The 16,967-nt window shown below is 48.4% G+C and overlaps 1 protein-coding gene across 2 annotated transcripts in view; it reads right to left on the reverse strand.

Annotated features, from left to right (window-relative positions):
• Positions 1-16,442, reverse strand: part of Flnb (filamin B, beta) — a 152,507-nt gene extending 136,065 nt beyond the window's left edge. For both annotated transcript variants that reach the window (XM_013010498.1, XM_013010497.1), the window contains exon 1: positions 16,027-16,442. In XM_013010498.1, the coding sequence (XP_012865952.1) occupies positions 16,027-16,318 (292 nt within the window). In that variant the 5' untranslated portion in view covers positions 16,319-16,442. The remainder of the gene's footprint in view (positions 1-16,026) is intronic.
• Positions 16,443-16,967: the final 525 nt, after the last annotated feature.

A 16,967-nucleotide genomic window follows, 5' to 3' on the forward strand; every position in this document is an offset into this window, starting at 1 on the left:
CATGGGGTTTGAACTCTGGACCTGGGCGCTGTCCCTCAGCTCTTCAGCTCAAGGCTTGTTCTCTACCACTTGAGCCACAGCACCACTTCCGGTGTTCTGGTGGTTAATTGGAGATAAGAGTCTCAAGGACTTTCCTACCCTGGCTGGCTTTGAACTATAATCCTAAAATCTCAGCCTCCTGGGTAGCTAGGATTACAGGCGTGAGCCACCAGCACCTGGCTTTCTTTTTTTTTTTTTTTTCCCTAGTCTTAGGACTTGAACTTAGAGCCTGGGAGCTGTCCCTGAGCCTCTTTGGTGCTCTAGGCTAGTACTTTACCATTTGAGCCACAGCACCACTTCTGAGTAGTTTTAGGAGATGAGTCTCATGGACTGTCCTGCCCAGGCTGGCTTTGAACCGCAATGCTCAGATCTCAGCCTCCTGAGTAGCTAAGATTAGGTATGAGCTAACAGCATCCAGTTTTAACTGTTATATGGGCCACAGGTGCCCAGCTGCTTCTGTTCTTTATAGCTGAGGTCTCACCCTATATAAGCCAATCTGCCCTGGAACTCCAGATCTTTCTCTTCAACCACCTTTACCTCTTTTAAAGACCAGGACTCTGTTGCCCAGGGTGATGTCTAAGTCAGGAGCTCAAATGACCCTCCCATTCTCTGAGTCGCTAGGACTACAGGCCACAACACCTGACCGGGAAGGTATTTTATGATCACATTTTGCATATGAAGACAGCTCTAGGAGGGAGACCAATTCCTAGAGTAGCCAGCTAAAAAGGGGTGGAGCCGAGGCTCAGAGCCAGGAGCAAACAGTGAGGAGGATGTCCCAGTTACACCCACTTTCACAAGACCATTTCTCCACAGGTGGTCCTGAAAAAAAACAACACCAGGAAAGAGATGGGAGGGCCAGGCATTCCAAGAGACAAAAAGAAAGAACAGGTTAAAGAATGGGAGAGGGTAAAGGAGTTAAGAAGAAAAAAATCAATTAGGCAAACAGGAAACTAGATAACAAGAAAAACCGAGGAAGCCACATAGAAGAGCAGGTTTCTGTAGAGAGGCTGCGGCACGTATGAGGCCAGCCCGGGCCGGAAAAGTAATATTGTCCAGAAGACAAGAAAATGCCACTGGACCAAGGTTCCTACTTAATACTTACTAAGAACTCAGCTGACCTCTTCTTCTGACAATAGTCTTTAGAAGCCTGGGGGGACTTGGTGCAGAAATGGAGGAAGGATGAACAAATGCAGGCATGGTACTCAGTGGACACTATGTGGAAAACCAATTACGCAACTTGTGGGCAGGGATGGGAGGGGGAAACTTGGGGGAAGTGAAGGAAGGACTAACACTGTCCAAAAAGAAATGTACTCACTACCTGAATTATGAAACATAACCCCTTTTTACAAGATCTTAATAATAGCAGTAATATTATAAAAGAGGGGAAAGAAAAGAATCTTTCCAATAGGAATATGTATGGGCAATTTCTTGGTGTAATTCCACCCCATCTGTTCACTGATACTTCAGACACCTCCTCCTCCAGCCTGAGGAAGACAGAAGCATCAGAGCTACATGGGAGGGATGTAGGTAGGGAAAGAAGAGGAGTGGGCACAATGACCATTCACAGGGTACTTATAATCCTCACTGGGACAAGGGCTGGGCTCAATTGGGACTCCAGCACAAAATCTCCACCAGGCCCAGCAGGGGGCTGAGTACTGACTGCCACAGCAATAAGCAAGAGCACAGTCTGTCTGATCCACGATCCCAATCACTCAGAATCCATAATCCCAGTCACTCAGGAACTGGTTTCCATTTCATTACCTTTATTTCCAGCAAGGCTAATGTGTGATTCCATGAACGTGGTGTCCAGAGGGCTGATGGGAAAATGGAGCCCAATACTATGAAGCTTGAAGGGCAGCAAAGGGAGAGCCAAGCTGCCCAGACCTATCTGCGTACTTTTGTTCTTTTTTTATTTGGCGTGTGTGTGTATGTGCGTGTGCGCACGCGCATGCACATGCACAAACACATACATGAGCATGTACCAGTACTGGGGTTTAAACTGGGGGGTCTCAAGCTTGGCTTTTTTTGCTCAAGGCCAACATTCTATGACTTCAGCCACACTTTTAACTCTGGTTTTTTGCTGGTTGATTGGAAATCAGAGTCTCACAGACTTTTCTGCCCTGGATGGCTTTGAACCTCAATCCTCAAATCTCAGTCTGCTGAGTAGCTAGGATTATAGGTATGAGCCACTGATACTTGGCTCATCTGGGCACTTTCAAAACATATTTAAATTGCAGATGGAGCTGAGCAACTAAAAACCATGCTGTTTCTATATTTTTATGCTGGGTGAACCATGAGACATAAGTCACGAGTTACCAACCATAATAACTGCTGTTAACAGAACCTAGCGATTCCAATAAAAGTTGGTCCTAAAAACTTTCAAGAGACAGAAAGTAGCTGAAGCACCCAAGCTCTATGGTTGGCCAGTACAAATTCCTGGACCAATAATGACTTCCAAACCATAATAAGGGTCTAATAAGACCTCCAATTTTAGTGCTGGCCAATCCACAGTAATAACTCAAAAGTAAATCTTGTTACCACCATCAGTTATGACCAAAATAATTTCATAAGACATTTCTAGTCCGGTCTCCTTCTTCCCTGAGAAAATGTATCTCCCTCTTCACATTCCAACCAAAAGGCAATTGACTAGCAAACCTCTGAAAGGAGAAAGAAGTTTGTTCTTCACAGGTGATTTTTCTTTTTTCTGGATCCACATCTGATCCTCAAGCTTTGCTCTGCCACTTGAGCCATGCCAGCCCAGCTTTTTCTGGTGGTTATTTTGGAAAGTCTCACTGTCTTTTCTGCCTGGCCTCAAACCACAATCCTCGGGATCCAAACCAACTGAGTAGCCAGGATTACAGGCATGAGCCACCAGCACCCAGCTAAAATATTCTACCTTTCTCTCTCTTTAGTAGTATACATTAGTTATATGGGGAAATCTCTGCTCCTTCCTCCCACCCTCCCCAATATTGAGTCTTAAACTAAGGACAAAAGCACTCTTGTTTAACATTTTCATTCAAGGCTGGCACTCTACCACTTAAGTCACCGTTCCACTTCCAGCCTTTGTAGTTGTTAATTATAGATAGGAGTCTCCCAGACTTTCCTACCAGGGCCGGCTTTGAATCAAGGCCCTCAGATCTCTCAGCCTCCTGAGTAGCTAGGATTATTAAACATGTGTGCCATTGGTGCTTGGCTAACAAATAGAATTTTGTACTAACCAAAAAAAAAATTAAAATTGAGCATTGGAAGTAAATCTCAAAGACTTCTGAGCCAAGCCGAAGGCTTTCAAGGGAAAGCCAATGGGACAAGATTTTAATCTCAAAAGAGAGTTTGAGTAATAGGCGTATTGCACATCCCCACTTGCTAGGCGGGGTGTGCCTTGGTCTCCTCATCTTCATCAGTATAACAGATTACTACAATAACTACGCTGCAGAGTTGCCATGAGGTTTCCTTTAGCTACTGTGGGGAAGCATTAATCGCATGCCTGGTACACAGTGAATGAGCTCCATACATAGTCCCTGTGTCTCCTGAAACTGATACTGTGATTACTGTGGCTCTCAGTGGCTTCTTATTACATTTGTTTCTGGAACTTCACGGGCAACTAGGAAAAGACCTTGTTCTCAAACCATCGATGTCCAGGGAAGAGGCCTCTGAAGTGCTGAGGTCTCCAGGCTCCACGTCACAGTCCCCAAACCCAAGGTGGTACCACCACAGGGGCACCATGTCCAGTTCTACTGGACATCATTCCTGCTTCACTACAGGCTGCAAGGGCCCAATGCTTTGCGTTTTCTTCAAACAGAAGCATTGCAAACAAGTCAATATAAGAACAGTATTCATGTAAGGATATGGGGGAAACAGGGGGAGAAGAGCACTAGGGCCAAGAGGAGGGTCTGGCCTTCAACTAGGGAGTAACTCTCCATGAATGCCCAACACGAAGGCCAAGGAACAGGGACAGAGAGCCGGTTATGGTGAGAGGCAGGCCTGCAGGAAGTGTAATATGACACGTGGATGCCTTCAGTAAAGGGCTCCCAGACCCAGGAGCACCCCAGGTGCCAGCTGGCTCGTTCAGCTGAGATGAGGAATGTGACAAGCCACATACAGGCGCTTCCGAGCCAGGACCCACCAAGGCTCCTGGGCACAGAACACACTGTTTCATTTTTTTTTTTGGTACTGGGGCTTGAACTCAAGGCCTGGACACTGTCCCTTAGAACTTTGCTGCTCCAGGCTGGCACTCTACCACTTGAGACATACTCCATTTCCAGCTGGTTTTGGTGGTTAATTAGAGATGAGTCTATTGGACTTTTTTTTTTCTGGCTTTATATTGCAATCCTCAGATCTGAGCCTTTCCTGAGTGGCTGGGATTACAGGTGTGTGCCACCAATGCCTGGCTCTCCGTGCATTTTGCCCTCCCCCCCACCATGAAGAAGTTCAGCTAGTGGTTCCTGCCCTTCATGCATCTGCCCACTGCCCTCATGTGAAAACGTATCTTGTAGGTAGAATCCAGAACTCTGCTCAATTCCTGGAACTGCCAAGTGGCAAAAGGCCTTTTAGAGTCTCAGCCCCTGAAGTCCTCCCTCTCTACCTCTAGCTGCTTTACCCCAAGGAAGACTACATACAATCACTTTGTTCTCAGGCAAGAAGTCCCAGGTGCAGCCAGCACCCTGATAAGCTGCAGAAAGCCAAATCATTCTTGTTTCCTTAGAATCTGATAAGTTACTACAGGGAGGCACAAGGAAGTGACTTACACTCAAATCACACAAGCATAATACCAGCCTGATAGGAGCTGGACTGTTTTCTTGAGGGAATACCTAAAGGAGACATCAAGGATCTGATTGTAGTCACTGGAAACCTTGTGGAGTCTAATGTCCACTCGGCACAAGGCAGAAGGAGGCCCTGTTGCAGGCCTCGTGCATCCAAAAATCTGAATGCATGCGCCACAGCAAATTTACACTGCCCTGCCACAAATCCCCACCCACTTCCCTATATAGTGAGAATGCCAACATTCCACTCCAGGTTCCAAATAAATTCTACCTCATTGGTTGCCTTTATATCTAAAAGGAAATTCCAGAAAAGTTGTCTGGCATGGCAAAGGCTGCCTGGGCCTTATGAAAATACCCAGAAAGGTGACCCATTTAGTCAAAAGAGCTTTCAGATCTCCATGAGAAAAGGAATTCATGCCAGCATAAAGGGCCTTCAGAGAAGGAGAACAGGAGTGTTGTGTTAACGCCCAGACCTTTCAACAAGCCAGCCCTGCGCGGCTGTGGAGGCTGAGCGCTGAACCAGCTAAACACACCACCTTCTCTCAGAGAAGCCCTTGGGGAACAGGCCCGGCTCCCAGCTGCTGTGGGAGCCACGAGCAGCCTGTCGACGAGACTGCCTAAAACTGAGCACAATGCCTCTTGTTTGGATTGCAAGCAAGCTGGACACTGGGCCAGAGCCACCAGCCTGACAAAGGCCAGTGCCAGGTCAAGAAAGAAAGGCACCCTCTCCCAGGTTAATGTTTAAAGGTAGCACAGGGAAGGGATGTGGTTGAGTCATTTTAATAGATCCCAGCTGGGCCAATGTCCACTGTCACCAAGATCTCCTGGCATGCTGACTCTCCCCAACACAGACACAGACACACACACACACACACACACACACACACACACGTGTGTGTGTGGTGTCACATACATACCCCTGCCTTGTGGGATGCACTGGAGCCCCTCGGATGCAGGAGAGAAGCCAGGAGGAATTCCAAAGACACCCCCTTTCTCACCTCTGTCTTCTGGCCTCACACCACAAGTGCTGCCCAGCCCCCTCCAAGCAAAGCAACTTTTATTTAGCTGGCCCCTACTGTCTACATTTGCAATGATGTCACTGCCCTAGGAAACTAATGGCCAGGAAAGAGAAATGGCTCCAGAAACTGTGGGAAAGGCCCCGATCAAAGGATGGAACCCAGAAGTTTTGTCTTATGGAAGGCAATTTCAGCATCACATTAATCAAGCACAAATGTGTAACGTTTGGAGGAAAACAAACCATGATACAAACCAAACACAACTGACACAAGTAGAAAACAGTCCTTCCTACCCCCTCTCACTATACAATCAACCTACTTTACCTTACAATGTGTACAAGCCAAGCATAGACACATAAAAATACTTAACAGCATGATGCAGGGGAAGCATTAAGCCCAACCTGTGGGGTGAGGCAGGTCTGTGTCTTGCTTTTCTCATCTATAAGAATAAAAAGATTGCCGAGCATCGATAGCTCATGCGTGTAAGCTACTCAGGAGGCTGAGATCTGAGGATCACAGTTCAAAGCCAGATGGAGCAGGAAAGTCCATGATATTCTCTTTTTTTTTTGGTCAGTCCTGGGGCCTGAACTCTGAGCCTGGGCGCTGTCCTTCACCTCTTCAGCTCAAGGCAAGCATTCTACCACTTGAGCCACAGTGCCCCTTCCAGATTTCTGGTGGTTTATTGGAGATAAGAGTCTCATGGACTTTGCTGCCTGGGCTGGCTTTGAACCATGATCCTCAGATCTCAACCTCCTTAGTAGCTAGGATTACAGGAGTGAGCTCATGATACTCTTATCTCTAATTAACACCAGAAAACTTGACATGGAGCTGTGTCTCAAAGTGGTAGAGCACTAGCTTTGAGCAAAAGAGCTCAGGAATAGTACTCAGGCCTTGCGTTCAAGTCCCACAACAGACAAAAAAGAAAGAAGCTACTCGTAGCTGGTTATGGTGGCACATTCCTTTACTTCCAGCACTAAGTAGGCTAAAGCAGAAGGATGAGTTTTGAAGCCAGCCTGGGCTACGTAGGAAAACTCTGTTTCAATAAATAAAGACTTGAAGAGTTTGGAATAAGGACTGGAAGTAACAAAAGGCATGCAGACAATGCTCAGCAGAGGAGACATGCAAACATACTCTATATTTTATGTATATATGAAGCTGGATGAGAACATCACGTCAACACTGTGCACACAAGCAGCAACATCGGTATGCATTACTGGTACCAAGAACAGCCTTAGGAAAATGAAGGACAAGGGTCTTCCCTGTCAAGCTTTCTACCTGCTGCACTGCTTAGAAAAAACCAGGTTAAATCAGATGCTCTGTCAAAATAATTCAGAATTATCACCAGTACTGATTAAGCAAAAACAAACAAACAGGGGCTGGAAGGTGGCTCAGTGGTAAGCTTGCCTTGCATGCTTGAGGTCCTGGGTTTGATTCCTCAGCACCACATAAGCAGAAAAAAAAAAAACAAAAGCCAGAAGTGGCACTGTGGCTCAAGTGGTAGAACGCTAGCCTTGAGCTGAAGAGCTGAGGGACAGTGCCCAGGCCCAGAGTTCAGGCCCCACGACTAGACCCAAAAAAACAAGCACACCATTTCTTCACTTATATATGGTACAAGAAAGTTTGGTCAAGGATATTCTTCTGCTTGGAGACTGGTTGGAAGGAGATGAATGATGACAACTGTCCTTCAGTACGTTTTGTCATTATCTAGTAGTAGCCAAGCATGACAGTACATGTCTTTAATCCCAGCACTCAGGAGGCTGAGATCTAGAGTATTAGGATTTGAAGCTGGCCCACGTGGAACAATCCACTAGACTCCATCTCCAAAAATAACCAGCAAAATGCTGGACTGGAGGCATGGCTCAAGTGGCAAAGCAAGTTCAAACTACCAGTACTTCAAAAAAAAAAAACTAATTAATAATACCCAGCTTTTTCCTTTACCCTGTGCATAGCTACTCTCCCTTTCATCACTGAACTCTTAAGGAAAACTGTGGTTTTCTGCATCTTTCTCAAGTTCTCCAAAAACATGGAGTTCATTTCCCATGGAAAGTGAACTGGGCTCCTAAAAACCACAGGGAAACCCATTTCCCAACCCCTGAAGTACTGTTGCTCACTATAGAATAGCTTAAACTCATTTAGGACCACTAAACACGTTAATGAATAACCAGATTTACAACAGAAAGGTAACCTAGCTTCTAGTCAAATATCAAGAAAAGCAACTGCAATCACTGCAAAACAGGCAATAGCATTGACTTACACTGAAATGGCTCATTCCACCAGATTTATTCGGTTAAACTTATTGGGGGATGGGGTTATACAACACGGGTCCAGTTCCTTAGATTAACCAAAGAAGAAAATTAAATTCAAAATAATATGGGAAAAGAAGGAAAATTAAGTGGCTACAGAAACAGCTAAGTACTAGACCACTTGCTAGTTTTTGCACAAGACTCTGGGTTTGAATCCCAACACCAGATACACACACACACACACACAAACAAAACTAAAAGAAAAACTAAAGGTAGAAATGTGGGCCCTCAGGACACCCTAAGGATACAAAAGACACATATTAATTCATATAGCCAAGAAATGACAGATTATTATTTTGGGGGCCAGTCCTGGGGCTTGAAGGCAAGGCCTGTGCACTGTCCCTGAGCCTTTTCTGCTCAAAGCTAGCATTGTACTACTTGGAGCCACAGCACCACTTCTGTTTTTTGAGTGGTTTATTGGAGATAAGAGTCTTGGACTTTCCTGCCCTGGCTGGCTTTGAACCATGATTGTCAGATCTCAGCCTCCTGAGTAGCTAGGACTACAGGTGTGAGCCACTGTCACCAGGCCATAGATATTTATTTGGATCTCTTTTCCAAAGTGGCTAAGCTTTACTAATACTTGATATACACACTGATACACAAACACATATACATATCACACACACACACACACACACACACACACACACACACACCAGACATATATAAGAAAAGGGAATACTTAAAGTTTTCCTTGACAGGAATGATAGAACACCACACCAGAGACACCCCAGCTCAGATGACCTGGACTGGGTTCACCCACCCTGTCCTAAACTTGTCACTGGACAGACATCCTTCCAGCCGCAAATAACCTTGCCTACCTCTCCAACATCCCTCTCACCCAAGTACTTTGACCCTCAACCTGACACATTCTTTGGTGCTCACCTACTGCCTATTTGCTCACCTCATTTTAGTCAAGCTTTTCTACTTAAAGGTCCATTCCTCCAAGGAATCTTCCAAATTGCCCACACCAGCCTGGAGGTAAGTACCTTAAAATAAGAGGGGGGGAGAGTTCACTACATAGCCCAGGCCTTGAACTTCCTGCCTCAGCCTCTAGCACCTCCTGTGAGGGGCTGGCCTCTGGATCCTCACTGCTTAGGCCCGGAGCTGGTAGGAAAAGGAGACCTCAGCCCTTTTCCCAGCCCCACTCAAGCAAGTTTACATGTTTTTCTTTTTCTGGTCAGTCGTGGGACCTGAACTCTGGGTTGGGCGCTGTCCCTCAGCTCTTCAGCTCAAGGCTAGCGCTCTACCACTTGAGCCACAGCGCCACTTCCAGTTTTCTGGTGGTTTATTGGAGATAATAGTCTCATGGGCTTTCCTGCCTGGACTGGCTTTGAATCACAATCCTCAGCTCTCAGCCTCCTGAGTAGCTAGGATTACAGGCGTGAGCCACCAGCGCCCAGCCAAGTTTACATTTTAAACCAGGTCCTAGGTGATGAGTGTGTGCCTGGAGGTGTGATAGGGCCCCCACTACATGCTGCTCTCCCAATAACTGGCCATTCGCCCCTCAGGGCAGAGTGTGAGGAAGGCAGTGGACATGACTCTCATTATTCCTATGGGCTTTTTGTTGTCAGTGGTGGTGGTGGTGGTGGTCATGGGGCCTGAATTCCGGGCCTGGGCGCTGTCCCTCAGCTCTTCAGCTCAAGGCTAACACTCTACCACTTGAGCCACAGCACCACTTCCAGCTTTTTCTGCTTATGTGGTGCTGAGGAATTGAATCCAGGGCCTTATGCATGCAAGGCAAGGACTCTACTACTGAGCCACCTTCCCAGCCCTCCTATGGGCTTTTGCAACTAGAATTGTATTTGGTTCAGAATTAGTCTTAATAGCAGACAAAAGCAACAGGATTCCAACACACTCAACTGGCTGCAGAACAAAGATCTGGGCTGGGGTTCAAAAGCACAGTGTGGTGGAACATTCCTACAATCCCAGCACTCTTTAAAGGCTGAGACAGGAGGAGCAGAAGTTCAAGACCAGCTTAAGCTGGTCTCGAGACAGTCTCAAAACAACAACAAACAAACAAAAAACCACAGGATGAATGCCAGTGACTCACACCTGTAATCCTAACTACTGGAGAGGCTAAGAGCAGAAAGATTGAGGTTGGGGACCACTGTAGTACGTTCTTGAGACCCTATCTCAAAAACAAACAGCAAGAAAGAGAGAGAGAGAGAGAGATTGAGAAGGAAGCAGAGACCAACAGAGACAGAAGAAAAAAAAGACGGGAGGTATGGCTCAAGTGGTGTAGAGTGCCAGTCCAGCATGTGTGAGAACCTGGGTTCAAACCTCAGTACCACCACAAATACACACACACACACACACACACACACAGTATTAATAATGATAATATTAGTATTCTGTTATTTAACTTAACCTAATCAAATATAATGCTGTCATTAAGTCAGAGCTACAGTGTTCCTACAAGTTATAGAGAAACAGACTCAGAAAAGCTAAAACCCTAAGCCAGAGCTGCACAGCGATTAGGAGAATAGTGGGGATCACAATCCAGGTAGGCCAGCTTCAGGCCCATGCCCTGAATCATGAGGCTTTCTGTAGAGCCTCATCAGTGTGGACATGGAGGCTGAATACAGATGACTGTGTGCAAGATGAATGGGACCGGTGGCCATGGAGCTGCTGGAGGCAACTCTGAGCATCTACTGCTCTGAAAAACAAGACAACCAACCCTCAATAAGCCGGCAGCCCGGGATGTCCGCCTCTCAGCGCAGCGCCCAGGCCCGTGGGTGGGAGGGCCTGCAGGCATACTTGGCTCCAAATCAAAGTCCTCCTTCCGAAAGCACACTCTCCAAGAATGAAGGCGGCTGCTGGCTGGCATGCCGGCCCTGCTGTTGCTAGAGGAACACGGCAGAGGCCGGACCACCATCTGGAAGTGATTTGGCCCAGATATTCCTGACCGGGGTGGAAAGTTGGAATGACCAGCCGCCTGGAGCTCCTGTCCAGCTCGGAAACAAAGTGGGTGTGAATAGGCCCCTGAGGCAGCCATAACATACCGGGGTCACCCTTCTCCCAGGGGGGGCACCCTTTAGACAGCTCCCAACTCTATCTTGGCAAGGAGGAGGCTCAACATCAGCTCACAAGCTGATCTCCCCGTGTGGCGCTGACTTTAAATGTCCCTTCAGCATGCAAGTCCTGCAGCTTGACTTCTGAGAATATTATGGGATGGTACCTTGTTTAGTCAACAAGTATTCACAGAGCACTTATTATATACCTTGAACCTGTCCCAAGCATTTTCTTAACATATGAACTTGTTCCACCTTTACAACAACCTTTCAAAGAAGTAGTTATTATCCTCATTTTAGCAATAATTTCTTTTTTCTTTGTTTTTGTCGGTCATAGGGCTTGAACTCTGGGCCTGGGCGCTGTCCCTCAGCTCTTCAGCTCAAGGCTAGCCTCTATCACTTGAGCCACAGCACCACTTCTCAGAAATTTCTTAATAGCTACTTTGTGACAAGTGGGATTTGCATCAAGACTCCTCACCCTTAACCCTATATAGTCATGTGCTACATTGTTGCAAGCGGCACAGGACTTGTTGATTGTAACAAAGTATCTCACTTCACTACTTTTTAAGTGTTCTCTGGGTTTGGACTACATTGTGTCCAAAGCACACAGATAAACAAGAAGCAGAACTTACTTGAGTTTTGGGTACCTAATTCAATGGTGATGAGACAAAAGGGGGAGATAAGAGAAAGGCATTGGGTAGAACAGTAATTAATTCACTATCCCCACCCCCCACCCACCCTCCTCCACCCCCAACACGCACACAAAAAGACCCCGCCCAGCGACCTTCCTGAGCTGGCCCACATGCAGGTAAATTAAGCATTTAGGGTCAGGCCACATCCATCAGTCACTATCTGTATCTCAAACCTGTAATCCTTGCTATTCAGGAGGCTGCGATCAGAGGATCACAGCTAGAAGCCACCTGAAGCAGGAAAGTCAATGAGACTCTGGGAGACCCTTTTTTCTCCAAGTTAGCTAGGCTGCCCAGAGTCAGAAAGATTTCTGGAAAGACAAGTAAATAAAACTGCCAGCCCTAGCAAACAAGTAGAGCTAAATATGCTGAAATCTCCAGCTATAACAAGAAAGTAAAGAAACATTTTCAACTTTGGGATGGAGCTTTAGGGTGGGCCCATCTTCTGATGAACCACAAATGTGAGTAATTAAATAGGCAGAGTTGACTTTTCAGTGGATTCTAGACAGACATGCCAGCCCTCTGGTATCCTGTGGTCTCATAAGCAGACTCATATACACAATTCTGATGGCTCCCATAATGTATATTGTTGGGAGTTACCCAAGACCCATAAAACCCTGTATTCATCCAATGGTATGGTCTCTCATTATGGAGCAAAACATGATGTACTGATATCAGGCAATCTCAAAAACAAGAACAAAAAACACCAATAAGCAGAGCACTGGTAGATCATTCCTGTAATCCTAGCTACTCAGGGGGGCTGAGATCTAAGGATCAAGATTCAAAGCCAGCCCAGGTAGGAAGTGAGACTTATCTCCAATTAACCACCAGAAAACTGGAAGTGGTGCTGTGGCTCAAAGTGGTAGAGCACTAGCCCTGAGTAAAAGATCTCAGGGACAGCACCCAGGCACACACATGACGCTCGTGTGCACACACACACCAATGAAGACTGATAATACAGCAGGCATTCATCAACAGATCAAGGCCAGCTGACCCCACCTCCTAAGGTGACACTAAATTCAAATCCTAAGACCTTCTTTATAGCTCAGAGCACTAATCCTATCACTCACAGAGAGCTGTCTTCTCTGATGAGAGAGATTTAAAGTATGGGTATCCAGTTGTCATCCCAACAACCCAGACCTTAAAAAAAAAAGCTAGTGGATTAGGGGCCCTTTGATAGAGGAAGGAGGGCTCAGTTTTACCACTCTCTGACATAAGAAGCAAAGTCAAGTCAAGGCTCAAGTTAAATCGCTTGGGAAACCTGAGTTCTGATCACAGCAATGGGGTTGCTTAGCTGGGTCACTTCTACAAGTTACTTCCCTCCCATTTCCCTTCTTTAGGGACAATAATACAAGCAACATCAACAGTAACCACAGCAACCACTTTCTTAGTACTTTCCATATGGCAGGCAGGATAGAGCCAAACTTTACCCTTCCAGAGTTTTCAGAAAAGATCTCTATTGAAAAGGGTAAGAATTGCTATCCGTCAATGACTTTCATGGGTATTCAATGGCAGGAATCAATATAATACAATAAATACCTGGCATGCTCCAAATGGAACTAGCTAGCATCACTCTCAGTCCAAGCCAACATTATATCAGCAATGAATACATGAACTGACGTCTTTTTCAGTATTGTCCCAGAAGCAGTGGGAAGAGGACTCAGGCTTTAGCCCTCTGGGCAACTTGCATGACTATCTGTCTCTAGAGGCTGGAAACCTGTTTGCTATGAGATCTTTCTGGACAGCAACTAGGCAGGAGTCATATATGTGGTCATGCCCATTGACCCAGGAACGCCACCTTGGGGAATATGAACCAAGCAATATTTTAAAAGAAAAATGAAAAGCCAGGTGCCAGTGGCTCATGCCTGTAATCCTAGTTACTCAGAAAGCTGAGATCTGAGGATCACAGTTCAAAACCAGCTCAGGCAGGAGAGTCCATGAGATGCTTATCTCTAACAAACCAAAAAAAAAAAAAAAAAAGCTGGAAATGTAGCTGTGGCTCAGGTGGTAGAGCCCTAGCCTTAAGTGAAAAAGCTGAGGGACAGTGTCCTGATTTCAAGTCCCAGGACCAGCAAACACAAAAGAAAAGAAAGAAAAAGAAGAATCACACAATGTAAATTGTGGTGGTCTAAAAAAAGGCTGTCAGCAGCGCACAGCCCCACCAGTAGAGGAAAGGAAACCATTCCTGCAATGCCAGGGCAATGGAGGCCTGAGGCCCTGAATGGTTTCAGGAATGAAAATTACAAGGACCAAGTAGAAAAATGTAAAGGTGGCCTTTAGCACTGTCCAGCTTGGAGAATGAGATACCCAAGCCCAGAGCACTAAAGCAAAGCCATGCTGGACACAGCTGCTGCTGTATAAATAGTTGGTCAATTAGGCAGCCCAGAGTTTTTTCTGAATTGTGGTTTCTTTTTTCTTCCTTTTTTTCTTTTTTAAGAGATTCTATGTCATGTTTGGATACTCCTGGTTTACTTTAAGTTTCTTTGCTCAGTTAATTAAATAAATACACACTTTTTTAAACAAAGAAGAATAGATCCAAGTTGAGACCTTGAGATTCATTCCTCAGAAGAGGAAAGAGTTCCAGAATTCTGAGGTTCTCCAACATAAGGAAAGAACCCCCCCCAAAAAAAGACAACAGCTTCCCCCACCCCAAGCTCCCCTCTGCAGAGACACCAGCCCTGGGAGGAGAGGCCTGCGGAGTCTGGCTGGGTAGCAGCAGCTGCCTAGGCCCAGGAAGCAGGAAGCGGCTCTACCTGCTAGGACAGGTGTGGGGGAGGGCAAGGCTGCCAGGCGGCTCAGCCCAGAGGGAACCCCTTTTGCACCGGAGAAAGTCCCAGCAGCCACACCCTTTTTTGACTGGAGTCCTTTCTTTCTGGCTGTAGTGGTTAGAATGACCTGGTTTCCTCAGGAAGAGACCCCAGCCCCAGGTCAGTATTTCCCCAGAAAGACAAACTCTAACTCTCTCTCTCTTTCTCTCTCTCTCTCTCCCTCTCTCTTTATCTCTCTCTCTCTCTCTCTCACACACACACACTATACATAATTGCACATTCACACTGCACATCTACTCTTTAAATATACAGAGTACATTCATACAGTGCGCTCCTACATGCCTAGTGTATGTGTGCTGACAATGGACACACATGAACATACATTATATTGTCCCTAGTATAACAAGCCCCAACCTCAGCCTCAGTGACCCTCTCAGAAGCCCTCAACTACCCCAGGTCATAAGAGAGACCGCATCCCCATTCTTGCTCCTCGGTGCAGGGCGTGGGGGGGGGGGAGCCAGGGGGGGGAAGAGGTGCCACAAATCCAACTCCCCTTCCCCTCTCAGGAAGATTATGAGGGTGGGGGGGAGGGGGAGAGGAAAACAAACTCCCAATTGTCTCCAATTGTCTGGCCCCTACTCGTGTGACCTTGGATAAGTCAACTCTCCGGACCTGCCATCTGTAAAAGGGGTCTCAGGCCCCCTCCGCCGCTGAGATGACTGCGATGAACCTGGAAGACGGTAGAGTGGCCAGCTGGGCTCTCCACCGTGTGTGTGTGTGTGTGTGTGTGTGTGTGTGTGTGTGTGTGTGTGTGTGAAGGGTGGGGGGGTTAATGACTACTTCACACCACCTCCGAGTCTCCAAACCATCCCAGCCAGCGGCGAGCAGCGCAGGCGGCGCGCGGGAGCCGGGAGGACACACCTCCGCGATCCGCTCCGCAGCGCGTCCCCTCGCCCTGCCCGACGGCGGGGGCGCGCGCCAGCTCCCGTCCGCACCCAGGCGCGGAGGTCCCCGGCGGTGAACGCTCCCTCCCGGGTCTCCGCGGCCCGACTCCGAGCCAACGCCCATTCAGGGGCAGCCAGTGCACAGGCCCGGGTGCACCCCACGAGTCCTCCGGGACCCGCCCACGGGGACGAACCACAGACCCGGGTCCCGATCTCCCCCAGCCCAGGCGCCCCAGGCGCAGAGAGAACGCACGTCTCCATCCTCGCCCTCGGGTACCCCACAGCTAACTCCAGGACGCACGGCGGGGGGCGCAGCCCAGGGATGGCACCGGGGGTGGCACCTGAGTCCTTAGATTCCCCAGTCCCCATGGTGACTCCCCAGGCCTGGGCGGGGCGGTGGGGCGCACCGCAGGGAGACCCCGCGTGTGGCGGGGGCGCACGGGCGGGAAGACGGCCCCCCCCGCCGGTGCCAGGGCTGGCCCAGGGCGCTCACCGATGGACACGAGCTTGATGCTCTCGTGGTCCAGGAACTCGAGCGCCACGGACACGTTCTCCAGCTGCATCTGGCGGAAGGTGGGCCGCTGGTGGTACTTGCGGTACATGCGCTTCTGGCTGAGCACCTCGAGCAGCGCGATGAGCCGCAGCCCGTCGCTCAGGTCGGTCTGCAGGTTCCCGATGCGCTTGTTCACGCACTTCAGGTGCTCGTTGCACCAGCGCGTGAACGTGTTCTGTTGGATCTTCTTCCACGGCGCGTCCTCCGCCAGGTCCTTCTCCGTCACCGGCATCCTGGCGGCAGGGAGAGAGCGCTAAGCGCAACGAGCTGACGGGACGGGTGTCCGAAGGCCCACAGGCCAAGGGAGAGAGAACCAAAGCGGAGCGGGAGTAGGGCTCGAACTCGCTGCTACCAGAGCCGCGGCCGGAGCTGCTCTGAGGTCGCCCGACCCAAAGCGCGAGAGGCGCCTGGCCCCGCGCCTGCGCGCTGCGACGCCCCGCCCTCCAGAGCCCCGCCCCGTCCGACCCCAGAGCTAGAACTCCCTGGCCACGCTCGCCCCCTGCCTCCCGAAGAGGGCACTGCGCCCAGGGTCTCCGACGTGTCCCGGGGCCTCTCTTCCTTCCCACTACCACCCCAGCAGGGTATCTTTTCTTTCACTCCTTTTTTGGTTCCGAGAGCCACGCCTCCACTCCCAGCGTGGGTCCTAGGGCTTGAACTCAGGGTTAGAGCACTGTCCCTGAGCTTTTTAGCTCAAGACTGGCACTCTACCACTTGGAGCCACAGCTCCATGACCAGCTTTTGCTGCATAACTGGAAATAAGAACCTCAAGGACTTTCTGTCCAGGTTGGCTTGGAACCATGATCCTCAGATCTCAGCCTCCTGGGTAGCCAGGATTACAGGCGTGAGGCACCAGCATCCAGGCCACTTTCAGCTTTCTGATG

The sequence above is a fragment of the Dipodomys ordii genome, unplaced genomic scaffold (genome assembly GCF_000151885.1).
Source record: "Dipodomys ordii isolate 6190 unplaced genomic scaffold, Dord_2.0 Scaffold12, whole genome shotgun sequence".
In the NCBI taxonomy this organism is placed as follows: domain Eukaryota; kingdom Metazoa; phylum Chordata; class Mammalia; order Rodentia; family Heteromyidae; genus Dipodomys; species Dipodomys ordii.